Consider the following 27,807-nt stretch of genomic DNA (forward strand, 5'->3'; position numbering starts at 1 on the left):
AATTTTGACATTAAGGGCACATTGGCCAAAAAAAATGTTCGTGTCCTTAATTTTCTAAAAAAATATGATAGGGGGTCAATTGAAACTTAGGTACAAGTTTAGGGGGCAAATCACTAGTATACCCTTTTTCTAAAAGGATAAAAATTTAAGCTAACTTGAGATCTATTTGGATCAAATAGAGTGATTTTTGCTTGGATGGACTAGGCTAATTTTTGTAAAATGAGCTGTAGTGCCTACAAATTAAATGTAAATTTCATTTTCCCAAACTTTGCACTAAGCTAGAGCCCACCCTAGCCATAGTGTAGCTCCGCCCCCAAGATGCTATGTGTGTAGAGTATAAATTTGTGGCTCGATTAGCTATGAAATTATTTGTTGCATGTTTGAAAAGAAGAAAAAATCATTAGCTTTGTTGTGTTTGAAATGGCGCAAAGGAAAACGAAAGCACAACAACCCTTTCTTTTGACAAGGATGACACATATTTCGAGCCCGTGAGATCATGAGAAAGATGAGGCAGATGAATGACCCCTTCCGAAAAAAGAAGCACGAAAAGAAGATGCTTGCTTATCTTAGCTGCAATGATCAAGAACCATTGTGTCCCCACAACACAAGGGATTTTTGACTTCAAACTTTCCCCACAAGAATTAAGGCACTACAAAGAGGCAATGACTTTTGTTGCCCCGACACAAAGAGGGTACTCTTTATTGCTTAGAGTTGTGTTTGGATGAGTTGATTATACTTATAGGGTTGTGTTTGGGTCAGTCGTTCACTCGCTTGCTAGCAAGTTCTAATCTTAACATATTTTGAACTCCATAACATAATATAATAAACGATTAACGTTAGCATTTCTCCGTTAACAACCAAGGTTAGCATTTCTGTCCAAATGAGAATTGTGAAACAATTTGTCCACCACCAAAAATATACCAAAAGAACATGCAAATGCTGAGCAACAAAATAAAAAAGCCACAAAACATTAAAAATGCCAGGATGGATAGTCTGACTTATTGACAGCATTAATAAGAATCAAAGGTCAAATAGTATTCTCCAGTCCAGTCCAGTCCAACTATATATTATTATTATACGAGGACCTCCAAGCATCAAAGAGTGATCTCTACACAACGGAAGGTACGCACCATACATCGCGTGCGTTGTAATCTCCGTCGCTGTGCCTATGAGGTTGCGATAATAATGTACAAATTTGGCATGGTGGAATGGAAAGCAACGAATCAGCTAATGATGATTAAGGTTTATCTAAATATCTACCACCAAACAAATGATTGCCCATTGCTTACCAAGTTTTAACTTTTTTAACCATGAAGAGAGAGAAATTATTGTGTTTAACGTGAGTCAGTGATGAATTCAAGATTTTTTTTTTTTTTTTTTTTAAAGGGAGGATACTTGCTTGTTCAACCTGTGTGTGGCATTTTAACGACTTTTCCTCCACCGTACTTACTTTCCTATGAGCCTTAGCCCAGTAATTGGACAGATCTATGGGTGTGACATGAATGCTAATGTTAAAAGTAGACACAAATTATAATAAGTGTACTGGGTTTAAAATTCATCATTTCGAAACTACAAACGATAGTCTAAACTATAAGAAAAATAAAGTTTCTTGCATGCACAATATCACGGTGGTATAGAGGTTCGAACATGAGATTATTACTAGTATGCAAGCTAATGTCATTTTCCATTAAATTAGACCTCATTAAGAATGACTCACAACAACTTATACTAACATATTTCTAAATATTAATAAGTATACACAAATTAGAATTGAAGTAAACCTAATAGTACAACATCATCATGCTAATGCTACTTGACGAAGCTACAATAACACTCACTTAACAAACAAATGATTACTCATTGCGTAGCTTAGTTTTAGGTGAATAATTTTCTCACTCTCCGTTTATCCATTTACACTTTTTTTTGTTTAAAAAAATAGAGTATAAGTAAATAAAAATGGAGGGTGAGAAAATCAGTCTCCTAGTTTTAAACCTTTTCCCAGTAACGAAAAACACGTAAGTTGACGCGCCAAATAGAATCAAAGCTCGAGAAATCTGAGGCCTAGAAAATAGTTCCCTACAGAAACCAACACCAACATTTTTCCCACTCCCTTCCCCTATCCCCCACCTTCACGTGACCCCTACACAGACTCCACCAACGCTACTCGACACACCCACCCAGCTGCTTCCCACTTTCAAACTCCTTACTACACAAACCCACCATGAACATGAACCCCCTCCTCCTCACTCCATAAACCCATTATGTTTCCACTCCTCCCCCTCCTCCTCCTCATCACCACCGTCCAATCTCAGCCCTCCATTTCTCCTCCCTCGCCGCCGCCGCCCAACCTCCTCCTCCCCTCCTCCGACGCCGTCGCCCTCCTCTCCTTCAAGTCCGGAGCCGACCTCAACAACAAGCTCCTGTACACCCTAAACGAGCGTTTCGACTACTGCCAATGGCAGGGCGTCAAGTGCGCTCAGGGCCGCGTCGTCCGTTTCGTTCTGCAATCATACTCTCTCCGCGGCCAGTTTCCGCCCGACACTCTCACTCGCCTTGACCAGCTCCGAGTCTTGAGTCTCCACAACAACTCGCTCTCCGGCCCAATCCCCGACCTCTCCCCTCTTCAGAACCTCAAGTCCCTCTTCTTGAACCGCAACGACTTCTCCGGCGCCTTGCCGCCTTCCATTCTCTCCCTCCACCGCCTCTCCGTTCTCGATCTTTCCTTCAACAACTTCTCCGGTCCCATTCCGGTGAGGCTGTCCGCTCTGGACCGGCTCACCTCCCTCCAACTCCAGTCTAACCGGTTCAACGGCACCCTCCCCGCTTTGAACCAGTCTTTCCTTTTCGTCTTCAACGTTTCGGGGAACGACTTGACCGGGCCGGTCCCGCCGACTCTGTCCCGGTTCGACGCGTCGGCGTTCCAGCTGAACCCGAGCCTCTGCGGCGAGATTGTGAACAGGGCGTGCAGCGCACGTGCCCCCTTCTTCGAATCTCGCAATGCGAGTGCTACCTCTCCGGCATCGGAGCCGTTAGTGGAGAGTGCGCAGTCGCAAGGAGTGGTTCTGTCGAAACCTTCCCCCAAAAATCACACGAAAGCTGGTCTCATTCTCGGGCTCGCGATTGGGGTTGCGCTCCTCATTGCCGGTCTCTTATGCCTCTTTGCAGTGGCCAGAAACCGAACAAAGACTATCACTCATGGAGCCACGAAACCAACCTCCATCAATGAAGGTATTGATCACATTCACACGAATCCAAATCCGAACGCTTTTAGAAACGAAACCCAAGTGACAGAACAGAGAGGGATGCAGTATCCCAGTAAGGTGAAAACAGTTGATGAATTTGAACAAGCTCAACCGAGAGCGATTCCGAGAAGTGGGAACTTGGTGTTTTGTTATGGGGAGGCCCAGCTGTACAGTTTGGAGCAGCTGATGAGAGCCTCGGCGGAGTTGCTTGGGAGGGGTACGATTGGAACTACGTACAAGGCGGTGCTGGATAACCAGTTGATTGTGACGGTGAAGAGATTGGATGCGGGTAAGACTGCGATTACGAGCAGAGAAGCGTTTGATGAACATATGGATGCGGTGGGTGGATTGAGGCATCCGTATTTGGTTCCGGTGAGAGCTTATTTTCAGGCCAAGGGAGAGCGGCTGGTGATCTATGATCACCAACCCAATGGCAGTCTCTTCAATCTCATTCACGGTAAGTGTGGTAAAAACGCTGAAACGATTGCATGCTTTCTGTTTGTTAAAATGTCTGTGGTTTTACTGGGTTTTGCTTTTCAGTCATATATCACTTCTGTCTTAATACCGACAATCACGGGTTGGCCCCTTGGTGCTCATGGTTCAAAGTTTGACCCCATATCATATGATTTTTTTTTATCATGACATCATTCAAACACTTGTATGGATCATATTACACTTGTATTATTTCATGAGCATGAGACGGTAAATTCAGACGTTTTAGTTTTGAATTTACATACGTAAACACTTTCGAGTTTACCTAGGAGGTGATTTGCGAGTGATTGCACGTATCACAACCTCCTAACCAATTAGGAAGTGGTTCATAGAGATTTTCCCTGTTAGTGAAAAAGTAGGAGGAATAAAAGAAAACAAGCTACTAGTTGATTCTTTGCACTTCAAGCCATTTGTTTATAAGCTGTTGCTAATAAATTGCAATTATGTATGAACAGGTTCTAAATCAACTAGAGCAAAGCCTCTTCATTGGACATCATGCTTGAAGATAGCGGAAGATGTGGCTCAAGGCCTTGCTTACATTCACCAATCATCAACCTTAATCCATGGCAATCTCAAGTCCTCCAATGTTCTTCTTGGAGGCGACTTCGGGGCCTGTCTCACGGACTACGGCCTTTCCTTCTTTGCAGACACTTCTGCAAATGAAGATCCTGACTCTGCAGGCTATAAAGCCCCTGAGATACGCAAGTCCAGCCGTCGAGCCACTTCTAAATCCGATGTCTATGCCTTTGGCATCCTCTTGCTTGAACTTTTGACGGGTAAACATCCGTCCCAACATCCGCTTCTCGTGCCCACGGACGTGCCCGAATGGGTCAGAGCAATGAGGGACGATGATGTTGGGGACGATAATCAACTTGGAATGCTTGCTGAGGTTGCTTGTATATGTAGTTTGACATCTCCGGAACAGAGGCCGGCAATGTGGCAAGTGCTGAAGATGATACAGGAGATTAAAGAGAGTGTGATGACAGAGGATAATGCAGGTGTTGGATTTTCAAAGCAGTAGAGTCTGAATTTTACAAATATTGGATTCAAAGAAGGAAATGAAGGCAGGAGCTAGTGTCAATACGTGTATCTCTCAGAGGGTTTCCTGAGAAAAAGTTATAACGGTAAATTTATGGGGCTAAGGTTGAACGACTCATTTATAGGCGATGCTTGAAGGCATTTTTGTAATTGCAGGCACACGACCAGCCAATGTAATCTGTTAAATGGCAGATGTATAATGATTTTATAAATGCTTATGATTCGAGGGTTTGGTATTTACAACAGTTCTCACCATAGAACTGTACAGTGTTGCGGGAGTTAATGTGGCTTTTGGTGCAAGGTAGTGTCTGAAAATGCCAATAAAGACATAAGGGCTTTGGCAGGAATATGCTGGTGGTTGGTGATTTTGGTAATGTTAGGGCCAGCACAGACGGGAGTGCGGGTGGTTGTTGTTGGGGACCTATGCAATGAAAGGGCAATTGCTCACTCCTGAGCTTGAATAATGAGTTTTCTGTTGTCTTTTATACAAGCGACAATGTCCTAAGCGACTAGGGAAGAGGAATCAAACTTGAGTGTTAAGGAGTGGGTATATTGTCCTGACCAAACTCGAGTGCAAGGAGTGGGTACATTGTCTTGATCAAGTCACGTAATCCAGGTCTGCATGAGTTTGTTGTTTGCTAAGGTGGAAAACCTATCCCTATTGAATGAAAGGTAGCTGGGATGTAGTGATAAGATGACAGATTGATCCTTCTATTTTTTCTCTGTGCGTTGAATGGGGTATGGGTTCAGAATGGTTGCTGTATTTTGATAAACATCCATAGATCCATTTATTCATCCATATCTTTTGCAAGACTGAATTGCTATGGCTAAATTATGAGCTCTGATTTCTAGGGCAACTGTGCTTTAACTTTCAGGTTGAATTTTATTATCAGCCAATTGGAATTTTAAGTAAAAAAGTGTATGAAGTCTATGTTCATTTGACTTAAAAAATTTGTCTGAGTAAAACTGTCACATAATAAAAGAGAAAATAAGTACAAAAACAAAAGATCACATGCCAAAGCCAAATTCTGACAAACTAAGTGGTATGCCTATGTATCTAATGGACGATGTACAGAAAAGGAAAAAGGAAAACATATCAACACCAGATGTTAGCATCATAAACCACCTATTTCTTGCATGACCGTGTCTTCTTCCACCAGATGCAACAGCACTCCAATTTGGCCGTCTTATGCAAGTTTCATGAGACTGCTTGCATGAAAAGTTGGTTAGTCGAACCTACCATCCTCCTGCCAAATTACAACACCCCTGCATCCTGCATGCAGGCAACAAAGAATGCAGTTTCATTATTTCAAGAATGAAGCCTTTTGTGCTTCTATTTTATAACAGGAGGAGAATGATTACCGGCAGTTACAGTTGTTTTCACCAAGCCATATGTTGGATCATATATGGCAGTCAAGATGTATGTACAAGTACAACATGAAAGGAAGCTGATGAAAATGAAGTTATCACATAATATCTATCCGAGCTTGTGGGCGAGGCCTTGATCTAATTATTGTCTCATCACTGTGCTTGATCCATTCTGAGAGTCTCCAAGGCTTCTGCCACTTCCATTTAAACTGTAGCAGCCACTGATGATGGCTTCTTTTCCACCTCCAAAGTTTCCCTCCTTGACCCACAGTTGCTAGTTTCTTCATAGACAATTGCCCAATTGGTACCATCTGCACTCACCATGATGCAATGATGACTATTTTCTTAAGCAAGGAGGAGAATTACAACACTAAAGATAGCCTGAAAGCAAATGAATTACCTTTCGTGTCTGGTTCAGAAATGTTGCCGACTCTTGAATTGACCCACTAACTATTCCAGGTGTGAATTTGAGCTGCTTTGGTGCCGGAAGCGACCTTGGAGATAAACGACCACTCATATCATCGACACAGTGCTTTAATGAAGTGCGTGAATTCCCCTGTTGAGTCCCATCCCATTTAAGTAGTAGTAAGAACAAGTCAAAAATTGACGGAGAGGTATAAATTTGAGACAGAAAATGTGGAGTAAAATATGAGCTTACTAAATAATGCTTTATCAGATATTAGGATGTTAGGCTTTAAAATAACCATTTAAATCATGGTAGATAAGCATATTGATCTCATAAACAAGGGTTTCCAAGTAAATTTCCCAAGCTAAGGATGAGAAGAAGTTATAACGCAAGAAATGTTGAAAACCATGACATGTTTAGCAGGTGGTCTCACCAAAGCGGATGTACTTGAGGCAACAGCAACAGCTTGTTCTGTCACTTTTTGTTCCTTCACGAGCTCTTTTCTCTGTGCTTCACTTTTTCGCAGTAGAGTTACAAGCTCATTCAGTTGATCTTGCATGTCCTTAATTTCCATATTCTTCTCCCACAACTGGCACCTGTTGAAACAGGAACAAGTTATAAACTTCACACATTGTAATCACAACTTAGGGACTATTCATTGTTAATTTTCTTATTTGCTGTTGCGAAGAGGTAATATTTACTCAGACAAAAACTATATCTCAAAATATGTGACCAAACATCATATACTATTCTTAAAAAATCTTAAACAGTTCACTGAGCATCAAAGAATGTGTATCAATAGTTGAAATAAAGTAATCCTCAAGAATGCAATAAAGCTTCCATCAGATTCTATGTAGGTTGTATAAGCACCTTGCTTCTGCAGCAGCATTAAATATATATTGAAGCAAGTTCTTAGCATCACCCATTGAACGCAACTGATTCCAACGCCCACGACCACTTAAGCTCCGCTCCCTTTCTTCTGCCTCTGACAGTTGTGAAGCCATCACCACGAGAACATTTGAAGACATGCCAAGCATGTTCTCAAGTGAAGCTATTCTTGCCATTCTTGCATCCAGTGACATGGATAACACTCTGATTGTTTGAAAATACAAAAATGTCAAAATGGAGATAGTATCATACTAACAAAACACGACAATTGTATTGCATTGCATATCAACTTGCATGTGTAGTCATTGTCTGTTTAAATCTGCATATTTATGCATACATACATCAAAAAATTTAGCAGACATACCTGGAATATCCACTCTTTCCTCTTTGGGTACTCTGCCCTTCAGAAGAAAGCTGATCTGCTTGTTTAAGTAAGGCCAATTCTTTTTCCAGTGCGGCTCGCCTACAATACTTTCTCATTAATCGCAGTCTAAACATATTCATTGCAATATACAGAAAGTATCAGAAAAATAAAAGTACATACACTTGCTTTTGCTTCTCATATTCGAAACGAACTTCATACATATGCACCATGACTTCGAGCTCATGATCAAGCCACCGTTGTAAAGATCTTTCATTGCTCTGGAGATGCAACTCATATTGAAATTGTTTAATATAAAATTATAGCAGAGATAATAGGTCAATAAACAAATCTCCTTTAGAGTTTTCTAGGCTGGGTTTAAAAGAACCACAGGCTTAACGATCGATTAGAGTAAATACAAACCAACAAGCCATGCTAATAATAATAAGCATACTTTTGGCTATACATTAATTTCTTTCCAGATATGAAAAGGGATGAGTCATTGTGAGCCTAAGCTGTCCAACCTATAAAAATGTTGCTGGATTTGACATACGGATGTTCCCAACATTAAATTTAAAAATTGCACTAAGATGAAAAGTACAGATCTTTACCTGGCTAGCTGAAGTATGCCTGTTAACTGATGGAGACAACACTAAATTAGGAAATGAGATTATGTAACAAAAGAATACTTCCAAAAGAATAAAAAAAAAGAATTACCTGAGTTGTCACGTACAGCAGATTTGCGAGCTTCTAACAACTCCTTAAGCCGCTTGGTAGCAGTTGCTGCCACTTCTGTCTTTCTTTGAAGAACCTGCAAGATCGATTAAAATGATTGGCAATATTCAATAAAAATTTTAATATCAATGAGAAAAAGTAATTTACCCCATACTCCCAACATAGCATATATCTTGTTTAAAACATTTTTAAAGTTTACCAATTTAGCACGCATGGTGAAGCAGACATCGATGACAGAGAGAAGGGAATTTTTATTTTATTTTTGGGGGTCGAAATGAGAGAAGGGAAGGTTAACTGTCAGCTTGCATTTCCAAATATAAATATTTACCGTTTTCTGGCGCTGATTCAGAGCTTCAAGCTTGTGCCGTTCATACTCATTTCTCCTCCCTTCCTTCCTTAGCTGCTTGTGATAAAATCATAATCAAACTTCAAAACCAGCACTAAATAATACAAGAATAGAAAGCAATGACATAACAAGAATTAGCACGACTAAAATAAAATGGCCTTTACAAGGAAACCCCAAAAGGATTACAGGGCCTACTTTTGGCAACCAATTCCAAAATATCAAGAGCACTTTGAGACATTAAAAAATGTGTAATACGATACAAAATGATAGGTGAAGCCCATTAGACCAAACCGTCCACGGAGTAAGGTAATACAACAACATGATACCAAAAGAAAGCATTGTTGCACTTCATATTTAAGAAAAAAATTATTGGCTTCAAGACACAGATTTATAACAGTAGGTTAAGTTTGTAATTATTGAAATGTCTTCATATTCTGTTTCAGTTCTCTCAAACATGATGATATGTCTTTATTTAACGGGAATGTCATAACATAAATTTCTGAATTTCCAGTGCATGCAACAAACATTACAGCTCTTAACCCCTCCTGAAAAAGTAAAGATATCCAGTTGCTTAAATGCTCCAATATCCAATTGTAATATATATATATATATATATATATATATATATCTCAAGGAAATAATAAAATCTTTACTAAAAACCCACCAGCCGTGAATTTGGAGGTATTAAAGATGACCAGATTACATATTTTTATGGAAGGTACAGCACCTGTAGCAATTCCTTTTCACGAGAAGCCTTCCATTGTCGAAATTGTTCTGCCTCTTGCTTTATTTTATGCTGCAACTGAACCTGCATATGAAGAACAACCAGGTAACAAAGACCCAAAAGTTACAAAAAAAATTATACAATTCACATCATTGTTTACAGAACTGTCTGAAATACGGAGAAAAGAGAACCAACCTTCTGAGCTTTGATATATTGTATTTCAGCTTGCAGCCGCTTTGCTGCTTCCTCACTTTTTTGTTTTGCCTTTAAAAGGTGGACCTGGTTTTCTTGTTTCTTCTTAAGATCTAAAATCTGTGGTTCATAATTGAAACATTCAACCATCAGCACAAATATAGGCGGCAGAATGGCATCTAAATATTTCACAGCATCACCTGTGTTTCGAGAAACTTTAATTTTTGTGCATGCACATCTTGCATTTTTTGTCCTTGTATGTCAGAGTTAGTAGCAAGGCTCTCAACTTCAGCCAATAAGCGGTCCCTCTCTTGCTGTGATTGTTACGAATATCAGCCATAAAATAAGGGAATATTAAACAATCAAAATTCAAATATATTTTAGCAACATAAAAAGAGTCAAACATGTTCTATTTGACCTGCACAATTCTTTTCTCTTCTTCGAGTTCCAAAACTTTCTTTCCAAAGTGCTGCTTCAGTGCCTCAGTGTCAATCCCTCCAAAAAGTCTCATTTCAGACTGCCAAAAAGTGGAAGCCATGACTTTGGGGTAGCGCAGAGGTAAGGTTATCATTCCATTCCATTATATAAATAAAAACATGCCAAAAGGATTAATGAAGGTTGATTGAGACACTGACTGCCAGCTCAGTTAATTCAGAAATAATTAAGGTACTGAAAGTGAAAACGACTTCACGTCACACCAAATTAAATTTGCTTGGAGATTGTCAGGCAAGTCTACTCAAGAATCAAGACTATACTTGTACATATTCACTATACAGTTATTAATAATTTTTAAAAAAAACTTACAGAAGCAAAAGTCTAAGAACAGTCCAGATTGACATTGCATCCCCAAAAAAAAAATCTGTTCTTTTTTTAAGCATTCCTGAGCCATGTATTCATTTTTCTGATATATAAAATATTAGAAAGATTACAATCATAACAAAGTAGGACTATCTGCAGACTGCGGAATTGAAAAATTAGGAACCCAGCATGTTATAATGAAATACTATACAGAAATTTCACCCCAAAAAATAAATAAATAAATATATATATATATATTATACAGAACATAACCATATTTACTTATATTTTTCAACCATTAGATCAGTTATGCATGTATGAAATGAAATTATTTAAAGAACTTATAAACATAGTACATATATTAGTTGGATTATAAGTATTTTTCTTCAAGTTCAATCCCATCCCATGGATAACTTGCATATGGAAAGATAGATGAAAGTAAAACCTCTTTTTGCTCCAAGCGTTTGTTCAACTCATTCAACTCTATATCCATAGTGTTCTGCAAAAGTTGATGCTCCCACTCTTTTTTTACTTCCTCGATTTCCTTAGAATTTTCGCCTACAAAATTTGGCAATTTTATTCCAAAAAAGTGAAGGCCAAACTACCAAGTAAAAAGATGATTTATGTATCAGAATAAGCATTTCATAAATCAAGCCCAACCAAAATTGGCCTGTTAACAACATTATTCTAAATTTTCTTATTTAAAGAAAATTAAAAGAAAAAACATCATTCTTCTAAATTGGTCAAAATTATGAACGGAATGAGTGTTTACCTGATGTAATTTCTCCCATCTGATAATCAGATGAGTCCATACTCTGGAAGCCCCTCTTAAGTCCATCACTTTTTGGGAAACAAACAGGGCCTTCCTGAGAAGTGGAAAAATATCAACATGAAGATCATCCAGCAATTAAATCGTAAATTGTTATATAAATTTGAATATGATGTCAAACTACAACCTTAATATACCTAGTTAGTGACATCTAGGAAAACTTTTTTCAATCAAATAAGTAAAAGATATGTTGAAGTTGGAAAATCAAACACAAAACCAATTAGCAATGGGTAGAAGAAGCTCAAGACTTAATATACTGAGATTTAAGCCTGAGCCTTAGAATGCTTCCTGTGGAATTTTTAAATTCCCGACAGCCCCTTACGCGTGGCTGGATTGTGCCAAACACATGTATGAATTACATTGGGTGACAATGTGATGTGAAAGCATGTGTGGTAAATTGGGCCAACATGTGGATGAATTGCCCGCTCTAATACCATGTTATAGTTGGAGCATCCAACGCAAAACCCCGTTAACAATGATTGTATAAGCTCAAGATTTTATACATTAAGATATAAGGCTTAACTACCGACATGATATTTTTAAATTCTCAACCAGCTAAATATCACTTATGAAAGACATAAACAGTAAAATTCCGTTGACATACTTGCACATCTGTTTCACACTGCTGCACAACAGCACATCTGCTGCGGTATCCATGAAGTTCTCGACAAAGATTCTCATTGGTAGCCTCAAGCCAAGCAATCCTTTCCTTAAGAACCTATGCAACCAATTTCTTTTTGTGTCCATCAAAAGGTGCATAAATTAATTTAAATCAATGAAAAATCTATTTTATGCAAAATACCAGCACTTCATCTGATGGAGCTCCACCACGAGCGCATAGCTCTGCCTGCAATAATTTTAGCTGCTCTTGCATCTTTTGCATCTCATTGGATATCACATCTCTATTAACCTGTACCCAAAAACAAGAATGTTTCATGTTGGTCCAAATTCATGGAATATGAAACACTGTACTCATCAACTAACACAGTGTGTAAAGGGAATTTTAGCAAACCTAGTCATAAGAAAGTCATCTGACAAACTTACAATAGGCTTGTTCTGGATATTACGAGCACGATTTGCATATTTCAGAGTGTTAAGACTTTCCTCGGCATTGATATCAGCAGGACTGATGCAAGCTGGAAGAATAGCAAATTTCATCAAAAGTAAGAAGCATGAAAGGCATCCATCTTCAATCAAAGAGGAGATAAATTCCAGACTATCTTGTTGAAAAGTAGACAAATGATCCAAGATTATTTCTTCCAATAAAAAATTATTTCCATATTGGAAAACACATCACTCAGTTCAATGAAATAGTTGAGCAAGGGAAGTATGAATAAATGTCACACTATATTCTTAATGGCACTGGACCAAAGCACACATCATCGTAACAAGCTCATAAGGGTTACCTATCATTACAGTTTTGCTGTTTCCACCAAGTGAGTCCTGCCAAAATCCACAAGTGAATCCAGATCAGAACAGGAAAAAATAAAGCAAGCCAATACAGAAACTTCATCCCCCAGTGTACAAGTGATGTTTCAAAAGTAATGTTGACGCATTGCCATGCCAGCATCAGCATGTACATTTGAAATTTAACGCTAAGATTTTACATGAAATTATATCTCAGGCATAACAGGCAGAACAGTCATGTTTATCTAACCTGCAAAAGTCGAGTCAGTTTACTGTCTCGGTAAGGGACGTGCACACCCTCTTTTCGCTTTTTCTCATCCCCCAACGCACTGATGACATTACCAAGTGCAAGAAGTCCCTTGTTAATATGTATACCTATTCATAAGTTAATATTTACAAGTCTCATTACCTTATGATTGAAAGTTACATTACGATTACATTCAGAAACAGTTTACCAACCTTCTTTTAACCGAAGACCATCGGAACCTGTTCTCTTTGCTCGTTCGGATCCAGCAAGATCTACCAAATGGAGCTTTGCGCAAAAATACTCTTCACCCATATCCTCATCTGGAGTGTCATTCCCGGGAAAAGCTGAACGGATTTTTTGCATCTGTTCTAATGTGATTGTGAAGATGGCATGTGATCGACTGGCACCACCATAAAAATTGGAACCATATGCCATTAAATTATGGGCATTCACTCTTAAACTGTAAGTGTAACAAGATTTTCTAGCACTTCAATTGTTACACCAATGCATCCTTGCAAATGATATTTTTTTATCCCGGAAACAGTAATACCATAAACAAAATTATTTGAATTCAAGGACTCTATCAATAAGTCCCAGGCTGAAGATATCTATAAAGAACCAAGTTCCTCCCAATTTTATTTATAAACCTTGATATTTCACAAAATTTAGAGTTTTCATGCTAAGCTGGAAAGTAATGAGTGCATTGGATATACTTAACAATTGAATATTTCCGACCATTATGACAAACAGACCTTACCCAACAAGATTGCAGGGTTTGGGGGTCAGAACCCAAAAAAAAAAAAACATTGAAACTGACCTTATCAGTCAGCAAAAAGTGAATTTGCATGGCAAAGAAAATTTGAAATTCAAGGTTTACCTAGATTGGTTGTTCATGTTTGTACTCCCCGTTGCTCTGTTTAATGATCCTTGATCCAGGCAAGTGGCCATTTCTTGTAACGAATTTACAGCAACTTCAGTTAATCCTGCTAGTGTTATAGCTCCATTTGACTTTTCACGAATTTGTATCGGATGCCTTCCAACTTTTGTGGCATGCCCATTTGTAGTCTCCATTTTCATAGATAGAGAATCCAACAAGTCACACACTTCTTCGTTCAGAATCTGAAAATGTAAACCCTCTAATTAATTATGTTATTATGGAAAAAACAATTGGCGAGAGATTGTTCTATGAAAAGTAATAGATAACTAGCCATTGTAGAAAGACTTGCTGATACTATCATTGTTTTGAGTTGGACCCCTCTCCAGAAGAAGGTCCGTTTTCGAGTCGCCTTTGAAAAATTAGAGATATTTTGGGATGTATCATCTGTAATACAGGCAATCAAGACTGCTTATAACATTTTCCACTTCTCTTTCTTTTTGCCTTTTCCTTTTGGTCATTGCATATGGTTTACAAGTTTTTCGAAGCACATGACTGAGGACATATCTATGAAAAAGTAGGAAGATGAAAAATATAAGGAATGTACCTCAATATAGGAAACTTGCATTTGGAATTCTGTTTGATCCTTCAATATTTCAATCTTGTTGAACAATGCATTCATAACTTGAGGAATCAGCCCTGTCTGGCAGCCATCTCCAGAGCCAGTTCCCATGGTATATGTCTTTCCAGATCCTGTCTGCAGCATATTTATATTTCAACTGTTAAAATAACAGGAGACCTGATGCATGGTCTTGTTCAAACATAAGGCACATTTTGTACAGGACAGACATTACCTGACCGTAAGCGAGTACAGTAGCATTGTATCCTTGGAATAAACCATGAATAAGTGGAGAAATGCAATCTTCAAATATGGCAGGTGATGGAGCTCCACCACTTCCATAGACATGATCAAATGTAAAAGAATGTGGGCCAATTTTTATCTGCACCATGGTCAACAAAGATCGTACTATCAGCAACTATGACAGCATGCGAAAAAATTGCAAACACAAACATAGCCACCTAATATGAAAAAAGGTATTATGCCAAATGCTTAACTTTCCTAAATTTATCACCTTCTATCTTAACTTTCCTAAATCAAGATGACTCAGTAGAAACAGAAAATATCCGAAAAGAAAAATGTAACAGACTATGATTTAACACTTACCAAGAAGCTGGATTTTTATCACACACCACCGCATAGGGTTGTTACCAAATTTCAGATTGTAAAAAAACCAAACTAGTTAAGTCCTATGAACGATAAGTAACATAAACAAAGGAGAGAATGGCTTCTAATTCTTCATGCTTTATGCCCACTTCCAAAAACAGAGACACATAACAGATGAAACACAAAATTACAAAAACTCCATTAATTCGACAGAGGTACAATCTGGAAACACCAACAATTCATTTGACTATGCACCAAAAAGACAAACTAAACCTCACATTAATCTTAACTTAAAAAACAAAACCCAGATATCCAAATACAGTAACACCAACAATTTCAATATCAAGAAACCCACTTCCTTATTGCAAACAGAAAGCAGAGTACCTGAGGCTTTCCGGGTGTGACAGTAACACATTCCTTACAACCCTGAAGGCGTTCATCATCAATAAGCGGTCTAATGTGAAGGGCTACCTTGACACAGCAATTCTCTGAAGCCTCCATTGAATTACTATCACAAATAAAGAGAGTGAATTGAAAAAGGGAAGAGTGAAAAAAGAGAGAAAAACGGCATGCAAATAGATGGGTTATACAGAAAGAGATAAAATTTGTTAGAATCTTGATCTCATTTTCTAATCAGTTGGAGTTAGGATGAAGAAAATGATGCAACAACAAGTGGGTTTTCAACAGACACATAGAGAGAGAGAGAGAGAGAGAGAGAGAGTTGTGGTTGGAAAAAAGGGGAGGGCGGGGTTTAGGATTGGTTTGAAAAGAAGACTAGCAGAAGGCAAAGGCAAAGGCAAGGAGGCAGAGATAACAACTACAACAACAACAGAAGCAATACAATTATAGAAATACTTGGTGTAAATATACGTTACTATCAAATCATTTTCCTTGTTCTTGACTGCTCAATCACTGACCGAGTCACCCAAAAGCCAAACCAAGCTGAAGACTTTGGTTGCTTGGTTGCTGCTGCTGTGTGTGTCTGTCTTTGCTTTCCCAAATTGCCCTCCAGTTCCCAGTCAGTGTGCTGTGCTTCCACTTGCCTACTGTTCAGAAAGGCCAAAGCTAAGGCCAGCCAACCTCCAGTCTTCAACCGTACACTTGGTTTCGAGGTATTACCAACTGTCGACAGTACTTGGTTTCTTGCAAAAGAACAAAAATAAAAAAATACAGAGATACCTTGAAACAAGTATATATAATTATCTTTTTTCTTCGGTAACACAAAAGAAGGAGAAAAAATAATGTGCCTCCACTCAGTTACCAAGATGCAAAAACCATAAAATATTATTCTAAAATTGCAGTGATATTACTGGGCATGAAGCTGAGAAATCTCCCACTGTTAGTTAACTTCTGCTTGATAACGGTATTATATTTGTTTTTATTTCTTTTCTTCTTCTTTTTTATATTTGTTTATATTTTACATATGGAAAATTCTACGCACACCAACTTTTTATCCCACACCAGATGATCACATTAAAAAGACAGTACTAGAATAGAACTCAATTGGATGCGAGACGTAGTTAGGATTTTTAGCTTAACTTTGGCTCATAATAGCTTTTTAGCCATTTTAATTAAAATTTGATTAAAATTTGAAGACGTCCCTGAAGATGCTTTAGAGGGAATTGTAAAATAGGTGGAGGGAAAAGTCAATTCAAGCCTAACTTTGGCTACGCCCTTAACGCGAAAATAACATATAAGTTGGGAAAAATGGTTGGGCTCAACTCTACTCTTCTGTTTATGGAACTATAAACTTGTGCTTGACATTTGGGAAAAGAAAAAGAAAAAGAAAAAGTCATTGTTTGGGTAATTAATGAATTGTAGAAAGAAAAAAACAAAAGAGATAGAGAAATGTCTTTAATCATATGATGATAAAAGCAAGAACCATCGCCCCTTTCTTTGTAAATACATAGCTTGGATATGAATGTGGTAAAAGACAATTGAAGCATTAAGCTAGCTCACCCAAATGTTGTTGTTATAAGGTTTGTTCAAATTGTCCTTTCTCCTAAAGAAATGAAGAATGACCCAAAAAAGGGGTATAAAAAAGACAAAGATTTCAACTTCAAAAGAGAAAAGTTCAAGCTTTCTAGTCTATGCACCTAACCCTTCGAAACCTTCATCCATCGGATTCTCCCCAAAACGAGCCAAGTATCCGGAATGAGGCCCCATCAAATGATATCAAATAGTCCTATTGGTTTTGGATATGGACTGGTTTTGTTTTAAGACTTTGATGTTATCATAATCTTCTTGTTTATATATATATATATATATATATTAGGTGATACGGACTGCACCGACAAGAGTTTTGCCAACCTAAGCTAGTCTAAAAAGTAAGAGAGGTTAGAGTTAAACTATTTAAAAAAAATTAATTGAATTGCAAGCCACTTCCTTTGTTTTCGTAATAAGGTGACAAGTCATACTCAATAAGGTCTACATCGAAAAGGTTTGCTTTGTAATTGTAGAAAAATGATGGTCATTTGTGCAAAAATTTTACTCTAAGGTTGCATATTAAAGAAAGCTAGTTCTAACACAGGTGACAAAAAAAACAGAGAGATTGGTTAGGTTGCACAACTACACAGGACATTGACAGCTTAAATCAATACAAAGACACATTTTATGTACCACAATATGAATAAGTAATTATAATATGCACATTCAAGGGCAAAATTATGAATTTTTCGATGGGTGGGCTAGCTCAAAATTTTACCTTTGCAATTTGAATCCATCAAAATTTATTGACACCAACCGAATAAGCTTCACAAATGCAAAGTGCAAAAATATAAATAATTAAGTTTCACATATGTACTAGTTGTAAACATAAGAACAATAAAATTAGGTTAACATTCCGTTTTTGAAAGCCTCTTCCCACTTGTTAGTTTCAATTACTTACTACATCTGCAAATGCGAGTTGAAGGGCTTGCGAGAATTTTTATTGAGTCCAACGTTAAAAGCTTTCCTTATTTTTTTGGGGGTCAAAAAATAATATTTCATTAAACACTATCAAAAGAAACAAAGAATACAAATAAACTTGAGAAAATAATATTTCCCTCGTGTTGTAGTTGATGGAGGCCATATAGGTTTTTTTTTTCTTCTTCAAAAACCTTTGCCAAGGCAGCAGATTTTGCGAACAAAAAAACCAAAAGGCACCATACTAGTTGTGGTGGGTTGTGTACATGATGTGTCAATGTGTTGGTTGTATATATCATTTGTCACGTCATTTGGCATGTAATTAATTTTTCTTCTTCTTTTCTTTAGAACTTAACAGGACTGATTAAAAGAATAACGTGAGCATGTTGAAACTTGAAGGTGGTAGTAGAAGCATTCTTATGCAAAATGGTGCTTCATATATGGGAAGTAATTGTAGACAAATGAATAATTAAGCTTAAGCATGGTTTGAAAATCTTGCGAACCTGCCTTAAAGTTCAACTTTTTATTCTTCTGGACTTGTAAAGTTTAGCCTCAATCGATCACAATGATCAAAAGGAATTTATTCATGTTACATAGGATTTGTTTACATCAAGAAATTCCTCTACCTTTGGCCATTTCCCTATGACTTTGTTTACAGAAGATTGGAGCTCCTGCTCTTATTCCATTTTTCTTTTTACTTTCGTTCTTTGTAGTTTGTGCTTTCTGCCCTGCCCTCGTGGGCCTTTTCATTCGATGCTCCCATCTTTATCATCCCCTATGCAAACTTTCTATGCTTTCTAAAATGATTCTCCCCCACAAACACAAAATACCAACAATATATATATCAGCACAAAATCTACCAGAATCAATTATTAATAACTCAACCCTAAGCTTAGGCGTGGGTTAACCTAGACTCACTACACTACACGTGTTATAATTTGAGTAAATTTATAACATCGCGCCGATATGTTAGGTCGGATTACGAAAACGTACAAAAAGTTCTTCCTCAAGGGGTAGTTCAATTGAGTATATGCAACGTGGAATAGTAAGTGTATAAAGATGATTTCTTTCTATACAACTACAGCTGTGATCATGTGGTGTGGTCCTCCAGAACCAGATGTTCAAAGTATCCCAGTTACAAATTCCTTGCTTTTAGTAAATCATGCCCTGTCTTGCCCATTTAAGGTGCAATGGCTTTAAAGTCTAAAGCTTTATCTCTCTTCTTTCCAGGTCAAGCTTCATGCACTTGTCAACATATCCACGTGCACCACTGCAATAAGATGTGTTTTCAGCGGTTAAGCAAATTGTAACCGCTGAAAACCTAATTCTTTGGTTGGCAGGTCTCATTGCAATTATGTTTTTGTCAAATTTGAATGTGGTTGTATACTAGTGAAGGCTTCATCTCCTTCCATCATCCCTTCCCTGATTTGATTTATTTATAGAAAAAAAAAACCACTAACATCACGTGTATTCAATCGCTTCTAAACTTAATGTATTTTTATACTGGGTTTAATCTCTAACTTTTTTGTGTAAGTTATATTTTGAACCTCAGAAGTATGATCCAAATTTCAAATAGCACCCTAACCTATAAAATATTTCAATGCCAAACCTAATGTCTCCACAAATATATATATATATATTTGGTAAAATTGTAAGCAAATAATTTGAATGTTGTGCCATGCGTGACCTAGATGGTCCATTTTTATTTTTTCACCTACATAACTTAGGCGGTTCCCAATTCTTTAGTGACGTGTGAACACGTGGATGCACACGTATATATTTGGTAAAAAGAAATAGTTTTGCTCACAAATTTAATATAAAATGTATGCTCACCACATTTCTTAATATTTGACATGTGTCCATATGTATAAATATAGTCAACTTTTTGCTTTGATTTATATCACTATGGTTATGCTTATGGACACATGTTAAGTGTTGATATAGGTGTTGAGTATACACTTTGGATTAAAGTGATAAGTAAAAATGTTCGCTTTAGAAAAATATATAAAGTCTCTTGGGTGGGTCCCATAAAAAGTTCCCGCCCAATTACTCAAGACCCATGCATAAAGCCCATGAAAGAGCATAGGACAATGGGCTTAATGGGCCTTAAAATAGGGCCCATCCCATAGAATTGGAACCTCTGGTTACGGCATCGACGCCCGCAGTATCGTACAATCAATGTAGCTCATTAATAAGCAGTCACTTCAAGCGTGGTGGGGTGAGTCACGTGAACTACTTACAGTGCCGTGGTTCTCACGCCAGAATTTAACAAAATTAAAAATTAGCAATTTCATTGACTTTTACGGAAGCAGCGCTTTTTATAATCCAATTGATTCGAAGCCCCATAAAAGTGAGAATCGCCCCCATCCATCTGCTGTTTCGCACCACCTCCACCAGCCACCAAAACCGAAAGTCGCTGCCTTCAATTTTCTCTCTTTAAAAAAACCCCCAAACCAGAAAGAAACTCGAACCCCACCCACCCACAAACAACGCCATGTCTGGAGGCATAGCTCGTGGTCGTCTTGCCGAGGAGCGGAAGGCCTGGCGGAAGAACCACCCTCATGTCTGTACATCTACCCATATCTTTGTTTCGCCGAATTACTGCGAAATCTTTTGTTTTGGGTTTTGATTTTTTTAGTTTTTTGGGTTCTAGGGTTTTGTTGCGAAGCCGGAGACTTTATCTGATGGGACGGTGAATTTGATGGTGTGGCATTGCACGATTCCTGGCAAGACCGGTGTAAGCTCTCAAACTTATTGGGACTTTGAATTTTACTGTTTTTATGGTCTTGTTATTTTTCTGGTGAATTGTTTGGTTTTCTTAGTTCCAATAGAGTATTGGGTAAAGGGAGTTACTCCATTTGAGATGGGTTTTTCTCATTCTTGTTCAAAGGTTACTAATTTTCTTATGGAGAAGACAGGAAAATTTGCCATAACACAATCAAGGAAAATTTTTAGTGCAAAGTACCTTTTCTTAATTGATCAAATGACTGAAAAAAAAAAATTATTGCAGAAAGCTTCTCCTAGAACTCCTTAAGTTATTCATTATACTTGCCTATTTGTTGTTTGTTTTGCCGCATAGTTTGGTACGAGTTGTCTTTCAGTACCATTGATGAGGTGAATCCATGTTGAATGTGTGGTTTCAATGCATAGCGTACTAAACTCTCTGACAAAAGAAGAGCGTTGCTATATTTATTGTTGAGAATACATGTCTGCAACATGAGGTGTTAGTGTTACTTGCATGATTGAGATGGGATTTAGTTGGATTGAGCACTTTCATAAATTATCGTGTTCATGGATTGTAATGAAAGGTTGAATGAGTTATCTTTTTATAACTCTATTTGTGAGCCAGTCTGGTCTTGACGTTTTCAAGGGTATCCATGTTTTGTGCTGATCTGGTCCGTGGAGAATGATTCATATGTTAACTTGAATGGTGTTGCCAAATAAAAAATAAAAAAAATACAGAGCCATTTCATACTCGAAAGTTTGTTATTACATACCATACCTCAGCTTTTGGAATCAAGGCTTTTTTTTATCTAGAGAGATGGAATAATTTTGTGTTTTTTTTGGTGTATGTAGCTTCTGACATTTTGTACCATAATGCAGAAGCTTGTGTTGATTTTAGTTGAAGACTCAGCAGGAATGGCCTTCTTTTGGGGGTTTTTTTTCTATTATCTGTAGTGTCTTTATCTCCTTATGTCGTAGTTTTTGCTTTTCAAATTTATGCCTTTAGGATATTGTTTTCATGTCCATTCAACATCGTTTGTGTTAAATATGTATATGGGGTATTTATTTGAAGGGTTTGTACTTCAGGGAAATTTACCCCAAAAAAAAGGATTTTTATATCAGGCAATGTGAGCATTATATGGTTATTTATCAACAGCAGCATGCCTTTACTATATTTAGAGTGGACAATGTACATTAAATTAGAAGAAATAAAGAGGCTTTCATAAAATGTAATGTTTTCTGTTGGCATTAACATTTCTTACTAATATTATGTTGCAGACTGACTGGGAGGGGGGTTTTTTCCCACTTACCCTTCACTTCAGTGAAGACTACCCTAGCAAGCCTCCAAAGTGTAAATTCCCACCAGGTTTCTTCCACCCAAATGTATATCCATCTGGAACTGTTTGTCTATCAATTCTTAATGAGGACAGTGTGAGTACCTTCTGTTTGTTTAAGTTTTCTACATATAGCAACTTCTTTGGCATGGAGAATTAGTGAGCTTTCTTCGTCTTATATGTAGGGTTGGAGACCAGCAATAACCGTGAAGCAAATTCTTGTGGGCATTCAGGATTTACTGGATCAGCCAAATCCTGCTGATCCTGCACAGACAGAAGGGTATCACCTCTTCATTCAGGTATGTTGCTCCTTAGCAACTTTTTGTTTCCCCATTGCTCAGCAAAATTTGGAGGGAAGGCTCTGTTGTTTCTTTAATGAATGTAAAGCTAGTATAATGCAGTATACATCATGCAAACTCTGAAGGTTGCATTTCCACATTTTCTGAGGTGATGGCATATTATTGGGACGTCCAGTAGAGTCTCATCTAGCGTCATTAATCCTGGCAGTGGCAATTAGCATCAGAACTCACCCTGAGTGACTGCAACTTTAGGGTGCCATTGCTGTGCTATCTGTTGGTGGCTATGCATATGAGAATAGGATTAAGTGTGGAGAAGTGACCACCTCTTATGAGTTAAACAGGAATTAATTTACCTTTGCTTTGCTTGATTTTTGTTCTTACCCTCTGCAATTTGACTTTATGCAGGATGCCACGGAGTACAAGAAAAGGGTTCGGCAGCAGGCCAAGCAATACCCACCTCTAGTTTAACGCAAAGCTGGCTTTCTAGTCCAAGAAAATGCTGGTACTCTGGTAACCGTCGGTTGTTGCCTTTTGTTTAGTGTTAAAACTGCTCATGTAAGAGATTGTTGTTTGCAAGTTTTAGTTGACATCCTGTGTAGAACTACTTGCTTGAATTATTTTTCCTCTTATCATTTGGATTAAATTATGCTAGTGAATGACACACTAGCGAGTGATCCAGTCATACTCTCTGTCAATGAGAAACGCAATCTTTCGTGTTGGGAGGACTATGTCAATTGTGTTATTTCATGAGTTTCTCGTTCCTGGTTGTGAGGAAGGCTAATGCAAGCACCAAAATAGTCCCAAACACTATTAGGTACCATTTGATTTGATTTCAAGGTATTGTGTTTATTCGTATTCAGTTTCACTTTGAATCTCTTTTGTTTCTAGTAATTAAGGTATTGCAAAAATGAAAATTGCAGACTTTGAGATCCGCGGATCAAAATAATCAGGTCCATTAACCTTTGGCAGAAAATCTTAGGGCGGAGAAGCGTTCAGGAATTATTTCCATGTGTTTTTTTCATGAAGTGCAAAATTTCAATGTTCTAAATAGAAAGCAGTTATGAGTAGATGAGCTTCCTCTTAAAATGGTTCACTTGAATAAATCACCCAAACTTTTTCTTACAGCATTGATGGTTGACATGATTCACTTAGCCCATGATTAAAGATTTACTTGGGGATCCAATAAATTGATGCCCAAATAATGTTTCCTCCTATTTCCGTTGTCATAATGGTGACACTTTTGTTGATCTCAACTAGTGAAAATTGATTTTCACTTGCAAATAAACTAAATATTACAGCCAATGGGTCTAACCAAGTGAAAAATGCTTTGATCTCATATTCGAAAATAATTTTGATCGTAATTTAGTTTTGGAAGCACACTCAAAATTTAGTTATTTTTCTTCTAGTATCTTATCTAAATAATTTCAAGTTCCAACCGAAAAGTAAATAAAAGATGGGACTTTGAAACAAAAAGAAGGGTAGGATTTTGATAAAATAAAATAAAATACACGCAGCTCCAACTTCCCCGGCCCAGCCCATCTGTGACACTGCAGCACTGCCGATGCAAATATCATAAAACAAAAAACCCGAAACCCAAAATCATCTTCTTCTAGGGCTCCAAAATGGACGACATGGCTGCCTATTACCCGCCACCGCCTCCACCACCAGGCTCCGTCCACTACCCATACTACCAACAACCGCCACCACCTCAACCGCCTCCGTCGGTGGCGCCACCGCTACAGCACCACCTGGTTCAGCCCTACTTCCCTCAACACCCACCGCCTTTCTCTTCCTACGCGCCCGCTCTCGTCCCCCAACCGTCACACGACGAGGTCCGGACCCTATTTGTCGCGGGTCTTCCCGAAGATGTCAAGCCCCGAGAAATCTACAACCTCTTTCGCGAGTTTCCGGGTTACGAGTCCTCCCACCTCCGGACCCCAACCGAGAAGTCTCAGGTATTGCTGACAATTGAAAATTAAATTATATTATCAGCTTACTGTAGCGGTCAAAAAGTTTGGAGCTTTGCAGTTGGGTTGGAATATAAATCGGTTTTTTGTCACTGAAGTTGTTGTGGGCTGACATGGTCTTTTGGTGATGTAGCCTTTTGCTTTTGCGGTGTTCTTGGATCAGCAGTCTGCGATCGGGGCAATGCATGCTCTGAATGTGAGTAGACCTTGCATTGTTTTGTGACATTAATAGTTGGGTATCTGTATATAAACGCTGTAATATACAATGCTGTCTCATCTATACAGTAGAGGAAATTAGGATAGTATTAGTTGGTATTTCACAGTTTATAGTTATCTTCGGGACTATCACCCAACTTATAAGTCTGTTGCAAATTGTTTGAATTGAAGAGCCTCGCTTAGGGTAAAATAGCTTATGCCTATTCATGTGTGGAGAATGGCGGATCTTTAGTACTAGCAGTTGGCTTTTGTGTTGTTTGTTTGTATGGGTTTTATTATTGTTCACTGTGTTGGTGAGTTTTACACTATATGTAAAATTTAGGTGAAAATTTTAACCAAGAGCTCTTGATTCCGAACTGTGTTTTCAGGGGATGGTGTTTGATCTTGAGAAGGGGTCAACATTATATATTGATCTAGCAAAATCTAATTCTAGGTCAAAACGCTCAAGAACAGGTCTATTTCTATTCACTTTCTTTGTCCCTTGTTTGTTCTCTTACACATATTAACTGACTTGAACTGCAATCTGTGCTATTGTTGATCATTGTATGTAGATGATGAAAGATCTGGCTCCGATAAGAAAGCTAGAGGTTCATCATATTCAAGGGGTGCTCCTGATTCTGGTAAGAGGATTGCCTCTAACTGCTTGTGTAAGGGAGTGCTTGTATGAATTTCTTGTCTGCAATTTTTTTGTCACTAATTATCCTGATGTACTTTATGATCTCACTGTGCTTTACAATTGCTTTTCTTTACCGTATCTATTTGATGATTGACTGGTCTACGAGATCAGAAACTATTACTTAGTCACTTGGAGGACACATTCTTCTAAAAGCTCACATTGCACATGTTTTGCACGCTTGGGCACTAGCAGGTGTTGGCAGCATTCACATGCCTGGAATGGGTAATTCTGCTTACAACATCATTGGTTATCCATCTGCACCAAGGTCATCTGCACTGCTTGAGCACACGTGTTGTTTTGTTTACATGGAAGTGACTACTTGTAGCTCAATAATCAGCACATATTTTATTTTAAAATATATTACTACTAGCTGAAAGGCCAAGGGATTAGTAAAAGCAGTTTCTGGACGCCCTGGTCCATGAAGTTGGAGTATAGTATTTTCCTTTTTGAAATAGTCACTTTAATAAATCTACGGAATTCCTTGTACTCATTTATTTTTTTCCTTCACTTTTCAGTCATGGTAACTTCAATGGCATACCTGTACATGAGGCAATAGCTGGAAACGTGGTATCTTATCTCTTCACTACTTGCACTCTTTTATTTTTTCAGGGTTGTTTCATCTTCAAGTCGATGTTCATCGCTTGTTAGATACTGGATTGCTAAGCTTGCCTTTTGCAGATCTATTTGTATTTTTCTCCTATTCATATATTTTCTTATGGAATCTCACTTTTTATTTAAATTAAATGTTAGATAATATGCATGTGAAATGTCATCTTAGTGTTTTTGTTTTTTATATGGACATGCGAGTGTTTTTTTTTTTAAAAAAAAAAAAATATAAAAATACGGACATCTGAGTTTTTTAAAAAAAATTATTTATTTTTTATTTTATACGGACATCTGAGTGTTATTGGCCTTTATACATTGGCAGAATAATTCTGCAGCACAACATTTTCCACAAAATAATACTCCATGCCCAACTATTTTCGTGGCTAACTTGGGGCCAACTTGTACGGAGCAAGAGCTGATTCAAGTATTTTCAAGGTTAGTAGCTATATTTTATTTATTGTAGATTCATATGTATAGTCCGCAATACTGTGATGTCATTTTCTAACTGTTTTTATTAGGTGCCCTGGGTTCATAAAATTGAAGATGCAGAGCACATATGGAGCTCCAGTTGCATTTGTTGATTTTCAGGTACCCATGTCTGTTAGGTTCTATCATCCGTCTTAAATATAACCATAAAACACGGCCTTTCTGAGAGGGAGCCTATAAGATGTAAATAACACTGATATAATTCTGGTTTAATTTTAACAGGGTTGAACCTTGTTGTGAAAACTGACATAGTTCTCATTTATTTTGAACACTTGAACCTTGTTTTACATTGGATATGGAATGTTCTGTTTGTAGGTAGCATTTGAAAATTGGAAGTAAAATTCCATAATCCTTATCCTGTTGCATTTTGTAAATTTTTTGATTTTATTGTGTCAAGTATATAGAAGAAGCCTCTAGTTATCGGTATAATTTCCAATCTCCTGATCCGAACGCCTCTAGAGCTGCTTTGCAATTCTAATTATATTCTTTGTCTTATCTGAAGGATACTGCCTGCTCAAGTGGAGCGCTGAGTCATCTGCAAGGCACAATTCTCTACTCGTCGACAACGGGCGAAGGCATGAGATTGGAGTATCCTTTAATAGCTCACCTCCAAAGTTTTTCTGTCCTTGGCTTTTGTTGATTTCTCTGTCACAAGTTTTGCTTAACAAGAATCTCAGGTATGCCAAATCACGAATGGGAATGCGGAAGAAGCCAAAGTAATATGAAGAAAATAACAAGATGTATGCCTTTTTGCTCGTTTCCATGCCCACAGAAGCGGATCCACATCTTACATTAAGCTTGTACCAAGAATAGGTAGACTGTAGTATCAGGGTTAAACTGTTATGATGATTTGTGGTCATTTTCCCAATAATGGAAATGTTTTTTTTTTTTTCCATTCCCATTGTGAATTCGTGATGCTATGGTTTTATATCTTCAAATTCAGAATGGAAAGCGATCCCTGTATTTTTGTGGTGACAGAGTGGTAGTGTAAATGGTAAAAAAATACGGACCAGAACTTGCGAGTTGAACAAAACAAAACAAAAAAGATTTGTAAAATCTCGCCGAAGATCCTCAAGATTTTACTATTTTATCGCAACAAGGGTCCAAGATTTAATCAAAACTACATATTTTCAACTGATCACGGATGAAGGAGCATTGATTGAAGCAGCTGTTTGAAGTTTGTGATGTTTGGGCTCGTCTGTCCTTATCTGGGAAAATTACTTTGCATAAAACAAAATTTTCATAAAGATCTTTCAACATGTAAAATCACGTGGTGGTTCAATTCATTTATGTTATAACACGTATTTTATCTCAATGTTAAGCTCGTCGACACATACTATAATATGTGGATTGTATCACTCTGAAAAGAAAAAAACCTTGTGGATTTGTATTAATGTAAATATTGACTAACATAACTATACTA

The 27,807-nt window shown here is 37.7% G+C and overlaps 4 protein-coding genes across 9 annotated transcripts; 3 read left to right on the plus strand and 1 right to left on the minus strand.

The window, feature by feature from the left end:
* The first annotated feature begins 2,033 nt into the window (after window positions 1-2,033).
* On the plus strand, window positions 2,034-5,583 carry LOC103337569 (Leucine-rich repeat protein kinase family protein). The gene is made up of 2 exons (XM_008240737.3): window positions 2,034-3,699; window positions 4,190-5,583. The coding sequence occupies exons 1-2, from the start codon at window positions 2,262-2,264 to the stop codon at window positions 4,753-4,755; spliced, it is 2,004 nt and encodes a 667-aa protein (XP_008238959.2). The 5' UTR covers window positions 2,034-2,261; the 3' UTR covers window positions 4,756-5,583.
* Window positions 5,584-5,690: 107 nt separating this feature from the next.
* Window positions 5,691-16,359, minus strand: LOC103337705 (kinesin-like protein KIN-4A). Of its 3 annotated transcripts, none has more exons than XM_089046521.1 (27): window positions 16,048-16,359; window positions 15,557-15,680; window positions 14,802-14,948; window positions 14,555-14,704; window positions 13,951-14,192; window positions 13,286-13,473; window positions 13,077-13,201; window positions 12,826-12,862; window positions 12,464-12,555; window positions 12,222-12,329; window positions 12,024-12,137; window positions 11,363-11,456; window positions 11,036-11,148; window positions 10,211-10,309; window positions 9,993-10,106; window positions 9,796-9,912; window positions 9,604-9,684; window positions 8,859-8,930; window positions 8,513-8,606; window positions 8,407-8,432; window positions 7,979-8,076; window positions 7,799-7,897; window positions 7,417-7,638; window positions 6,980-7,142; window positions 6,541-6,696; window positions 6,135-6,451; window positions 5,691-6,045 (listed from the first exon to the last, which is right to left on the minus strand). In XM_089046521.1, the coding sequence occupies exons 2-26, from the start codon at window positions 15,671-15,673 to the stop codon at window positions 6,239-6,241; spliced, it is 3,081 nt and encodes a 1,026-aa protein (XP_088902647.1). In that variant the 5' UTR covers window positions 15,674-15,680; window positions 16,048-16,359; the 3' UTR covers window positions 5,691-6,045; window positions 6,135-6,238. The 3 variants fall into 3 exon arrangements, with proteins under 3 accessions (XP_088902647.1, XP_088902646.1, XP_088902644.1); XM_089046520.1 differs by having other exon boundaries at window positions 16,090-16,358; XM_089046518.1 differs by having other exon boundaries at window positions 16,043-16,358.
* A 4,040-nt stretch (window positions 16,360-20,399) lies between these two features.
* LOC103342268 (SUMO-conjugating enzyme SCE1) lies at window positions 20,400-23,161 on the plus strand. The gene is made up of 5 exons (XM_008245879.3): window positions 20,400-20,639; window positions 20,730-20,813; window positions 22,079-22,231; window positions 22,320-22,433; window positions 22,839-23,161. Exons 1-5 carry the CDS (start codon window positions 20,571-20,573, stop codon window positions 22,899-22,901), a joined length of 483 nt encoding a protein of 160 aa, XP_008244101.3. The 5' UTR covers window positions 20,400-20,570; the 3' UTR covers window positions 22,902-23,161.
* Window positions 23,162-23,891: 730 nt separating this feature from the next.
* Window positions 23,892-27,275, plus strand: LOC103342182 (RNA-binding (RRM/RBD/RNP motifs) family protein). 4 transcript variants are annotated; one of them, XM_016796705.2, is made up of 10 exons: window positions 23,892-24,388; window positions 24,534-24,596; window positions 24,985-25,069; window positions 25,168-25,236; window positions 25,482-25,557; window positions 25,808-25,856; window positions 26,221-26,333; window positions 26,417-26,486; window positions 26,887-26,972; window positions 27,062-27,275. In XM_016796705.2, exons 1-10 carry the CDS (start codon window positions 24,056-24,058, stop codon window positions 27,102-27,104), a joined length of 987 nt encoding a protein of 328 aa, XP_016652191.2. In that variant the 5' UTR covers window positions 23,892-24,055; the 3' UTR covers window positions 27,105-27,275. The 4 variants fall into 4 exon arrangements, with proteins under 4 accessions (XP_016652191.2, XP_088910274.1, XP_016652190.2 ...); XM_089054148.1 differs by having other exon boundaries at window positions 23,894-24,388; window positions 25,485-25,557; XM_016796704.2 differs by having other exon boundaries at window positions 23,896-24,388; window positions 25,808-25,859.
* The last annotated feature ends 532 nt before the right edge of the window (window positions 27,276-27,807 follow it).

This window comes from Prunus mume, linkage group LG1, assembly GCF_029339155.1.
Source record: "Prunus mume cultivar Tortuosa linkage group LG1, ASM2933915v1, whole genome shotgun sequence".
Lineage (NCBI taxonomy): Eukaryota > Viridiplantae > Streptophyta > Magnoliopsida > Rosales > Rosaceae > Prunus > Prunus mume.